We start from the raw sequence: 11,739 nt of genomic DNA on the forward strand, positions 1-11,739 counted from the left end.
GTTTTGTTTTGTTTTTTTTTTTCATCCAGACGGCTTCCCGCGCCCCCCCTGCAATGACACGGCGCCCCCCCCTAGGGGGCGCACCCCACAGTTTGGGAACCTCTGTGTTAATGTGTTGTGATGCTAAGTCATGCAGTGATTTATAAACAAACTCATGTATTTTAAAGTTTACTCTCTGAGCTACAGGGAACCAGTGGAAGGACTTTAGAACTGGGGCGATGTACTCTAACTTCCTGGTTTTAGTGAGACATGTCTATGAAGGGGAATTTAGAGGGTTCTGCTGCATCATGACCGGGTATATTACTTCTCTACGATGTCACCTTAATTTTCTATTTCATATATAAAATCAGCTTACCATATTGAAGTAAAATTTGAACTCTGACATGTGATTGTGAGTATTAATATATGAGCAGTGTCTACATGAACATTTTGTCCTGTCTTCTGTTCTGCAGCACAGTCTGTCTCATCCTCCTGTTCTCCCAGTACCTCAGCAAAGTTCATGTTCCAATGGTTGCATACAAGGATAAGAAGTGGAAGGTTTTCCAATATCCACTGTTCAGGCTCTTTTCTGTGAGTCGCCTCAGATTATCTTCTGTATTTGTCTTTTCTCACAGTAAAGTTTTTTATATATATATATGTTGGAAAAATGTCAGGTAAGAGAGGATGAAATTCATTTTAACAACTGTGCTCAAGTTGGAATTTATTGTGCAATTTTGCTAATCACCACAAGGCAAACATTGCTTTAGGCTAAAATAAATACACCCCATGTATTAGCTGTAGGTGATGCTGAACAAATCAGTTTAATGTTAACTGTAAGCTGCATTCAGTCCTGATTGCTGAGTAGTTGCAGTAGGCCCTGGCATTGTCAAGTTAAAATATATTCTAAATCTCTCAGAGCATTCTAAGAGAAGTGTGTAAGGATTAGAGAAAATCCATAAGAAATTCAAACAAAATTAGGATTTAAGAATCTTAGTTAATAATACTGAGTGTACACATACATGTTTGATCAAAAATAGAATAGAAATTAAAAAAGCAAATGTACAAATAAAAGTTTATTTAAAAAGATTTAGAGACAAAAACGTCTTCAGAAAAAAAAAGTCTTCAGTCAGTTACATTTCAGTGTTGATAGTTTTGAATTCAATCTGTTTTTCAGTTTATCTAGTTGCCATATGTCTTAGCCAACTTTTAGAGTTGGCAAAGACTTGCAGCAATTATCAAGATTCTGCAGGACAAAAACCCCAACTGTGAGTCTAAAACATGTCTGTAGAATTATTCATTTGGACTCATGTCTGAGTTAGGTCAAGGGAATACACAACATGTTCCACTTAATGGTTGAGGAAATGAAGCCAGGTATAACATCAAATGAGACCACATGTTTTTCAGAATGTAAACAACTTTCATAAAATTGTGGAGTTATGTTCTCCATTAAGTGATCTGATGCATGACATTATGCTCTGCAGGATTCTCTTTAAAGAAAAGAAAAGGTGGCAGTTAGTCACGTATCATGAGATGAGCGTCCTTTGTTTTCCTTTTAACCTCCAGCTCTATTGTGGTTGTTTTTGTTATGTTGTATAAATAAGCATGTACTTGTATATGATAAAAAGCTGTTGTAGCTCCAACCTAATCCAAAATGTCAACAGAATTACACGCTAATTGTTTAGCATTTTTAAGAGTACATGCACACTTGGTTTAATTGTAAAGATGTTTTTCATATGAGACTGAACTCAGAATCAAAACCATTTGTGGACTCCTCTGTGTAAAACATTCAAGCTCATGAAAGGCATTTTTTTCAAGGAAACATATACCTGATTCTTTCCCCCTCCTTATTGGACAACATGATTGCAAACAGTTATTTATTAGCTTGTATTATAAATTAGTGAATCTACGGGAAATGTTGACCACTTGAATTTCTACTTTATGTATCAACCTTTCTGCTTTTTTACTTTAGTAGCTTTATATAGTCACACAAAATAACCTAAGTTAAATAATACCAAGATGCTCTTGACTCTGATCTTAAATTCCAGGCTTTGTTTGGAATGTGTGGTGCCTGGCTGATCTGCTTTTTACTGACCGTCTCTGACGTCCTGCCTTCAAAGTCGAATCAGTATGGCTTCTCGGCAAGAACCGACATCAACCTGAATGCCCTGAAAAACTCGCCATGGTTCCACATGCCTTATCCAGGTAAGAAATCCTACTTTATACCAAAATTTAATCTTTAAACATGCAAATACAAAATGCAATTATCGATGTTGGCCAAAATGCACAACTAGTTTATGATTAAGAGGGAACACAGACTATTGTAGTTCTGTAATTTCAGGCATCAGAACATTATGAAGCAATCAGGGCCTCATGTACAGACACTTAAATCAGGAAAGCAGTGTATGCAAAAACAGGTATAAATGCATCACGCTTTCTGGACACATGATCAAAGCATATTTTCTATATTTCAATCAACACTGAACAGAGCACACGAGTGTGTTACCAACTCCTTCTTGGACATGCAACTGTTAACATAAGAAAACAAATAGAACATGTCATCAGGTCTGATTTTGCAGAGGGGCCAAGGCTAGAGGCAGAGTTGCTGGGTTGGGCTTGCAACCCATAGATAACTTCTTGCAGTTCTTGTTTTTTTTTTTGTTTTTTTTTGTAGCAATTGCTTCGAGCAATGCAAGGTCAGACATTGGAATGAACATGCTGAGATGTCCACTACTGAGAGGATCGGCAACATTTGGTAGCACATTAATTCCTGGGAAGAATGAATCTCATGGTTTTCTCAAGGTTGTTGGCAACTTTTCATTGTAGAATAGGGGACTTCAGGTTGATTGTAAATGGCTATCAGTCCATCCATTATTTTCCACTTATCTCTAAGTGAGAGTCCAGATACACTGCGGAGGAAACTCATTTCAGGTACTTGTATCTGCAATCTCATTCTTTTGTTCATGACCCAAAGCTTGTGACCATATATGAGGATGAGAATGTAGATCGACCGGTAAATTGAAAGCTTCGATTTTTGACTCAACTATTTCTTCGCCATGAAATAGCTCTTTTTAACTCTTCCATGATAAATACGGAGCAACAATTGCTTTTATAAGTATATTGATGATGATTTGTTTTTGTGTCAACATGCATGGATGCTGCACACCTTCAAACTGTCAAAGTCTCTGCTTGGATAGAAGTGGTCACACTTTCTGGACACATCCAAATTTGCAGTACTGTAATTCTGCCACAGTTGGCGCTATCTGACAAATTCCAACGGTTTCTGAAAGGGGAGACATTGCACTTTCCAGCCAATATCGGGTTATTACAGTAATTTCACAGCTGCAGCTGCAGAGAGTGAAATTAATCCGGGGGACACTCGTTTAATAGACAGTAAATTGCGAAAATAACTTGCTGGGTATTGAAAGTTCCAGTTGTTATGGATAAATGGGTAAATATATCATCTCACAGGACATTTAAATAACTACTTACAATTAAAATAAGGAAGAAATATGTAGGCAGACATTTGAAATTCAGGCGTAAAAGGGTTTTAAATTATGTAACGGCAGCAAGAATTCAGATGATTCCTCAAAACTTGCTGTACTGAAAGCCCTAGAATTCAAGAGCTGTACATTACTTTCACTCTAAAATTCTTCAGTGAGCCTGGCCTGTATTTCAGTACAGTCAGATTAAAGAGATTTAACACCTGTTTCAAATCCTGTATATATTAGTCAAACATGTCCAAGTTTAAACCACTGCAATATGTTTTACATAAGTGTAACTTCAGTACTATAAGAAAGAATGACATGTCAGCTGAAAACTGGGACTTTTTTTGACAGTCGCCTTTGAATTGCAAATCTTTATATTTTTTTCACCACTTACATGCATGTATTCACCATGTAAGTGTGTGCATATGCATTAGACAACCACTTTCACAATACCTATGGGAGAAGTTGCATTACTTACAATGCAACTTGAGCAGAGTGTTGAGTAGTTCAGCAAGGGTTTAGACACATGCCCATTTACAGAATGTATAACTTTTTAGTAGAGCTCAAACTTTAGGTTCGCTGGGGTCATGTGAAAAGGTACCCCAACGTTTCAGGTCAGTGTTGCATTTGTCAGAATTTTGGAGTTGCAGATCAACTGGATTGTCCACCAAAGTTGGAATTCCATCTTTAAAGGTTGGAGGTCTGGGTCACTAACCCATACTTCAAAATTGAATATAGCTCCCAATCAAGTAGAACACAGTAATAAAAAACGATAATTTGATGCACTATTGGAATTGAATGTGATACTGACGTCATTCTTGAATTAAATAAGGCTGCCACTGCTAAGGCTCTTAGCCACTGCTATTACAGTGCTGTTCAGTACAGATTAGTTTAATTATGAGTTTAATCAAAAGCAGCAGCAGGAATATATTCAGTAATTTTTGCAGCAGAATGACAGAAGCATGACTGATAGCTAGGGCTGAGGGATATGAGGAAAATCTAATATCCTGATAAATTTTTTGCTATATCACGATACATGATATATATCACAATATTCTTAAATGAGCTCCAATGTTATTTTAAGCTATAGACCCCTTGCAGCATGATGTCACACTCACAAGTTCCTGCCTCCATTTCCCTGCTAGACGTAAATGTAAGGTCATATAAAAAGGGTTGCAGTGTTTTGCTATGAACTGTCTACACTATGACTAGATAACAAGGTGAGAAATAAGTTTTAACTAAGAAAAAAATAGTGAGGGAAAGGGAGGTAGATCAGTTATGCTTGACTTTGACAAACTTAACATAGATTTGGTGTGGAATAAGGTGTGTTTTGGTTCAGCTTAAAAATAAAAAGGCGACCTACACACAAACTGACAGATCATCAGTAAAGCAGGTGTTTAAATTAGCTAATCAGCCACCGCTGCTATTGACTGATAGATAGCTAATCTACCACAGCAATCACTCATTAATAAAATTAGCAAAATACACATCAAGCCTAAAAACCCAAAACTGTAACAAATTGAATGTTATGTTCTGTGTGAGGGCAATATTTGAGTGTTTTTAGTGCTGAATCCTAACACATAAAGTTGCGTTGTCTTCAGTTGCTATGGCAACGTGTCTACATGTAAAGCCAACATGGGGAGCGAGAAAAAAAGAATGGTTTTGAGTTATTTTTCCCATTGCATAGCACTAAATGAATCATACTTACGTCTACAGGTTTCACTTTAATGGAACGGCATGTTAAACAATAGTCTTATTAGTTGGTGAAATAAATTTATGGTACAGCCTTTTGTGGCAATAGTTTTACAACATGTTTCGCAAATTACCTCATTTTGTTTGACATCCTCCATATAAAATCTGAACTACTGCCAAAGTATTGTTCCAGCGCTGTTTCTCTTCGGAACTCGACAAGTTCATCTGACTCCTCTTCAGTTACCGTCTCATTCACCCGCTTGCCTCAAACTCTCATTGTCACCATCTTGTTTGCTTTCTCCGAGCAGCGTGATTGGTAGAAAATTTTCATAATGGGAGGGGGAAGGGACTAGTGATACATTCATAGGGTGTCGGATAAACCATACTCACAGTGAATTTGACGACGAAAGTTTATTATTTGAATGACAATTTATACTCGATGGTTGCGATATAGCCATTTTAACTAGTGTAAATTAAAAATATCGTGATACATTGAGTATACTCGATACATCGCCCAGCCCTACTGTTAACTTGTTTTTCTGAAATACGGACAGTAATAAACAAGAGAGAAACGGTGCAGCGGTGTTCAGCTTTCTGTGTGAAATAACAGAACTACATATTATTAACTTGTGATTTGAATATTACTTTTGATTTGGATTTAAAAAAATAAAATGTATGTGTGGCTATTGGATTACATTTTTTTTACAGTATTACCTAAATGAAATAAAGAAAATAAAGTGGCAGAATGTAATTACATGTTCAGCAAAATAATCCACTGATCTGAGCCTTTATCATTATGCTTGGGTAAGCAATGAATGTCTAGAAGACAAAATGAGGTATCTGGGTTTATTTAAGCTCATCTGATCCAGAACCTGAAGATTCTCATTGATGAGTGTCACTGCAAACATCAAAAGGCCCTGCTAGACTTAAGTGTAAGCTCATTAACACAATTGCTGCACGTACCTCACAAATGTTGTTGGCAGACTTGACCACAAACTCTCTTGCCTTGTGTTACAGTCCAACCAGTAAGGCACAAGGACAAAGGCATATATGAAAAAATATTTTCTATTTATTTTTCCAAAAAATCTTCACAAAAGACTTTCACCAACAAATCTCAAAAATATATCAAAATGGCCCTACAAGAAATCATCAAATAAGGCAAACCTAACTCAGGTTAACAAACCAAATCTGACTTCACACAATGAACACACAGGGGAATTCATGCACAAAGGCTAGACTACACAAAGGAGGATGGGTGGGAGATGAGACAAAGACAAACGATGCATAAACATAAATAACAAATTTAAACTAAAACATTTTGACTTTAACAGTACTGTTAAAGCAACCTGACACCAAAAATATTGTAGCAGTTGTGGTATTAGTAGGGAGAGGCAGACTCTTAATCATCAAGTCCCCTGCTTCCAGCAGCCTGATGGATTGTTCGACTTCCTGGTTTGCCTTACAATCAGTCCTCTCCCAAAGCCAGTCCTTTAAACTCAGCAAAACAAAATAGATAACGATCCAAATAAACATGAGGTGTTTACCAAATGTGTGCACCAATAATAGTAAACAACCTAATGTAATAGCCACCACAAAAAGTGAAATTATAAATATAACGTGTGAAAAATTCTAAATCTATAATGTGAAAATATTTACATAAATACTAATACTGGGGAAAAGATGGAGAAACCTCCAAAACTTGAATAAATTAAGAGGCACAAACATGATACCAAATTACAAAGAATCACTTTCTATTACTACTACTCAAGCAATACTGCAAGAAGTGACATTCAAACCCATGACTCCAGGGTAGACTGCGACCTTAGACTGCTCAGCCATTCTGATGTCATGTGGTATGCTNAGACTGCTCAGCCATTCTGATGTCATGTGGTATGCTCAAAGGCTGAAGAACCCTTGACAATTCAATAAGGACTATGCCAAACTGCTGAGACGGGCAAAATCATGCAGTTTTTTTGCCAAATTATGGGTTATGTAATTGCATTGCACCCATGGCCACCTTATAAATTGTTAGCATAGTGGGCGTTGAATATTTTTATTCTGGAGAACCACTGAACATCTCCCACAAATGTTAGTGGCAAACCTGATCATAGACTCTACTGCTCTGCCTCAAACTGCACCTTTTTCCAGCACTAACATGATGCACTTTCTTAAATGTGTCAGAAGTGGGATTTGAACCCACGCCTCCATGGGAGACTGCAACCTTAATGTGGCACCTTAGACTGCTCGGCCATCCTGACTTCCATGAGCAGTGTGTCAGATGCCTTCGCATGCGGTATGCTCGAAGGACGAACAACACTTGACAATTCAAGAAGGACTATGGACTATTTGCTCATAGCGAGAAGCATAATTTAGCACTTTTTCTGCCAAATTTTGGATTGCATTGCACCCATGGCTGCCTTATAAATTGTTAGCATAGTGTGTGTTGAGTGATTTTATTCTGGAGAACCACTGAACATCTCCCACAAATGTTAGTGGCAAACCTGACAATAGACTCTATTGCTCTGCCTCAAACTGCACCTTTTTCCAGTACAAACATGATGCACTTTCTTAAAAGTAAGGAAATGTGTCAGAAGTGGTATTCGAAACCACGCCTCCATGGGAGACTGCGACCTGAACGCAGCGCCTTAGACCGCTCGGCCATCCTGACTTCCATGAGTAGTGTGTCAGATGCCTTCGCATGCGGTATGCTCGAAGGACGAACAACAATTCAAGAAGGACTATGGACTATTTGCTCATAGCGAGAAGCATAATTTAGCATTTTTTCTGCCAAATTTTGGATTGTGTACTTGCATTGCACCCATGGCTGCCTTAAAAATTGTTAGCATAGTGTGTGTTGAGTTATTTTATTCTGGAGAACCACTGAACATCTCCCACAAATGTGATTGTCAAACCTGACAATAGACTCTATTGCTCTGCCTCAAACTGCACCTTTTTCCAGCACTAACATGATGCACTTTCTTATAAGTATGGAAATGTGTCAGAAGTGGGATTTGAACCCACACCTCCATGGGAGACTGCAACCTAAACACAGCGCCTTAGACCGCTCGGCCATCCTGACATCATGCAGATCTGTCAATGTTGTCTTTGCTCTGAGATTCCACATACGCTTGAAAACCTGTGTTGATTGAGAGCTCTGCAAAGTGTGCTTTTCTCTCTAACTATTGGGATCATTTCAGTCTTTACATGTGTTAATACCAAAAGCAGAGTCAGTAAGTTGGTCTTCAATTTCAACACCTTACTTGCTTACACAAAATGTCCAGGAGTCGAGTTAAAATGATGACTCTGAGAGTGGAGTCCAGGCAAGAGAGAAAAGGTTTTTTGTCCAAAGTGGGATTTCACCCCACGCCTCCAGGGGAGACTCCGACCTTAACACAGCACCTTAGACCGCTCGGCCATCCTGACTTCCATGAGCAGTGTGTCAGATGCCTTTGCATGTGGTATGATCGAAGGGCGAACAACACTTCACAATTCAAGGACTATTTGCTCATAGCGAGAAGCAAAATTTTGCAGTTTTTCAGCCCAATTATTGGTTGTGTACTTGCATTGCACCCATGGCTGCCTTAAAAATTGTTAGTATAGTGTGCATTGAATGATTTTGTTCTGGAGAACCACTGAACATCTCCCACAAATATGATTGTCAAACCTGACCATAGACTCTATTGCTCTGCCTCAAACTGCACCTTTTTCCAGCACTAACATGATGCACTTTCTTAAATGTAAGGAAATGTGGCAGAATTGGGATTTGAACCCACGCCTCCATGGGAGACTGCAACCTTAATGCAACGCCTTAGACCGCTCGGCCACCTGACATCATGCAGAGCTGTCAATGTTGTCCTTGCTCTGAGAATCCACTTACACTTGAAAACCGCTTGGTTGATTGAGAGCTCTGCAAAGTGTCATTTTCTCTCTAACTATTGGGTTCATTTCAGTCTTTACATGTGTTAATACCAAAAGCAGAGTCAGTCAATTGGTCCTCCATTTCAACACCTTACTTACTTACACAAAATGTCCAGGAGTCGAGTTAAAACGACAACTGAGAGTGGAGTCCAGGCAAGTGAGAAAAGGTTTTTTGTCAGAAGTGGGATTCAAACCCACGCCTCCATGGGAGACTGTGACCTTAACGCAGCGCCTACATATACTACAACTTCTCTGCCAGTCTGCCATTCGTCCAGTCTTTGACGAGCATCAAAACTGAGTGCAAATCGAGGGCATCGTCTTGTAAATGATTTCGTATAACCATGGCTATGAGATTTCAGTATATGTTTCTTGTTCTCCCCCCACCCCTTTAAACCATGTCCTTCACAATATGCCGTGTCAAGTCAATGAATGCAATGCACATCTCACCTAAAGTTAAATTCACTATTGGAACAGGAACAAAGGACAAGGCACAATTTATGATTTCATGGCATCTGCAACACACCTCCTGTTGAGTAGAATATATTTACTGAGCAAGTGTTCACGTTTTCATATCCTATAATCATAGTTTTAGGATATGTGATGGGGTTTTTACATGATATGCCAACATAAAGTGGTAGATATTTGTAAAGTGAAATGACAAGAAAGCATGGAGTTTCCCAAAAGGAAAGCTGAAAAGTGTGTCTCTCATTTAACCTCCTTGAGTCAATACTTTGTAGAACAACCTTTCCTTGCAAGTACAGAAGCCTATGTAGGTATCTAAATACTTCTACCAATTTTTGGGGAAGCAGTGACTTAGTGGGAAGAGTAGTCGTTTGACAAATACCAAGAAGTCTGTTTCCCATGCTAACTGTCAATGTGCCTTTGAGGAAGCACCCAAAGGGACCCAAATTTGCCTAGTGATCTGCATATGTTGGAAAACAGAGTTGTCAGTGTACTATAGCAGTTGAATGCATGCTCACTCAATTACCTGGTCTAGCATCAGACAATATAGCATCAGAACATGAGATATTTTACAAAGAAGAATTGTCAAAAATGTCACTGAACAAAATGTAGAACATCTGGGGAAAAGCAGTTTCGTTGCCACAGATTCCCAATTCAATTTAGTTCTGGGCCTTGACTGATCCTTTCTAACACATGGAGATTTTTTCATTTAAACTATTTAATTGTAGCTATGGCTGCACGGTACATGTAAGTAAGTCACAATATTATTAAGGTGTGCATTATGACTACAAACCCCTGCACTGCAAATGCAAATTTGTGTTTAATTGAAAATAGTACGTTGACTTAAATTAGTTTTCGTCAAATTGCTGTCAATATTCACTTTTAGTAAGTTACTTGGAATTTGTGATTGAAAATTTTCAACATGAGCTGGATTAATTTAGAAACAGTAATCATTTGATAACTGTGCTTTTATCCGGGTTGAAAATATGTTGACTCAATACTGCATGCATCCAAGTCCTGACAACTGCTTTACTTGATTTTTTTTTTTTTCTTTTCTGGAGCCAGTAATTTATTTCACCTGACTCACAAAGAGAGACTAATCCTGGCATTTCCATGAACAGGAGCGCATTCACATAGCAGAACATCAGAACAACTCTCCATGTATCATTTTGTATTAAGTTATGCTAATTTTAGTTGCCAACAATAACAGTCTGTATTGTCAAAGACATGATTACCACTGTGTGTTGACCTATGATTAGGGATATCCCCACAGTCAACTATGTTAATGGGTTTTTTGGCCATTAATGCAATTAATTTCATTTTTAATTCATTTGCAAAAGTCCCAAGCCGGAACCTTTGTATCATGTTTCTGGTATTCCTGCAAGTCTAACATAAAAGTGATACCTGCAAACATCCTATATTTGTACCTTGACATTCCAAAATGTTATAGATTAGAATTTCAGGCTACTTTACAAGTGATGCAGTACCAAGTCAAACTGCATCACAGTTCAGAAAAATACAAAGAAATCACCATCTGCTTTCAAGCCATGGATCCCACAAGCCAGAGTATCTTTGTTATCCATCTGAGGAATTAACATACTGCAAGTGCATCTAAAGACTATATCATGTCAAATCCTCCACTTGAAGAAATTGTGAACATCTGTTGGATGTTTTACATTTAAGTGCATAGAGCAACGGTGTCCAAAGTCAGTCCTCCAAGGTTTTGTATGTCTTAGTTGCATCTCCGGTTCAACATACCTGAATTAAATCATTGTAATCAGTAGGCTTCTGCAGAACTTTGACATGCTGAGCAGGTAGTTGAACCATTTGAATGAGCTACGTTGGAACAGAGTCACAACTAGAACTGGCAGAAAGCCAGCCCTTGAGGAATGGAGATGTACACCAATAGCATACAGGTTCAAATTTCTATGTTGTGGTGTGTTGTTTTCTAAAATACTTAATGCTAGGAAAGAAAAACACTTTCCTAAAGCAGAAATGATCCCTGCTGAAGTTTTGCAAAGACTTTTTCTTTTGGCAAGCACAAGGTGGGTTATAGACTTGTATGAATAAAATAAAGTAAAACAAAACAAAACATTCATACAGAGCGTCAAGAGTTACTTCAATTACTCATTATAGTTGGAACAATAGTTTTGGTGTAAAAAAACCTAAAGATGATTCTTTACAAACTTACTGTGATAGCCTG

At 38.1% G+C, this 11,739-nt stretch overlaps 1 protein-coding gene and 2 non-coding genes across 4 annotated transcripts in view; 1 reads left to right on the plus strand and 2 right to left on the minus strand.

Moving 5' to 3' along the window:
* LOC103150630 (solute carrier family 23 member 2) overlaps positions 1-11,739 on the plus strand; it is a 53,652-nt gene that overhangs the window by 27,687 nt on the left and 14,226 nt on the right. For both annotated transcript variants that reach the window (XM_016680836.1, XM_016680837.1), the window contains exons 6-7: positions 453-570; positions 2,025-2,181. In XM_016680836.1, coding sequence (XP_016536322.1) covers positions 453-570; positions 2,025-2,181 — 275 coding nt within the window. The remainder of the gene's footprint in view (positions 1-452; positions 571-2,024; positions 2,182-11,739) is intronic.
* trnal-cag (transfer RNA leucine (anticodon CAG)) lies at positions 7,742-7,824 on the minus strand. The gene has a single exon. It is a non-coding gene; the product is annotated as a tRNA-Leu (tRNA).
* Positions 8,153-8,235, minus strand: trnal-uag (transfer RNA leucine (anticodon UAG)). Its single transcript has one exon. It is a non-coding gene; the product is annotated as a tRNA-Leu (tRNA).

The sequence above is a fragment of the Poecilia formosa genome, unplaced genomic scaffold (assembly GCF_000485575.1).
Source record: "Poecilia formosa unplaced genomic scaffold, Poecilia_formosa-5.1.2 Scaffold258, whole genome shotgun sequence".
Classification (NCBI taxonomy): domain Eukaryota; kingdom Metazoa; phylum Chordata; class Actinopteri; order Cyprinodontiformes; family Poeciliidae; genus Poecilia; species Poecilia formosa.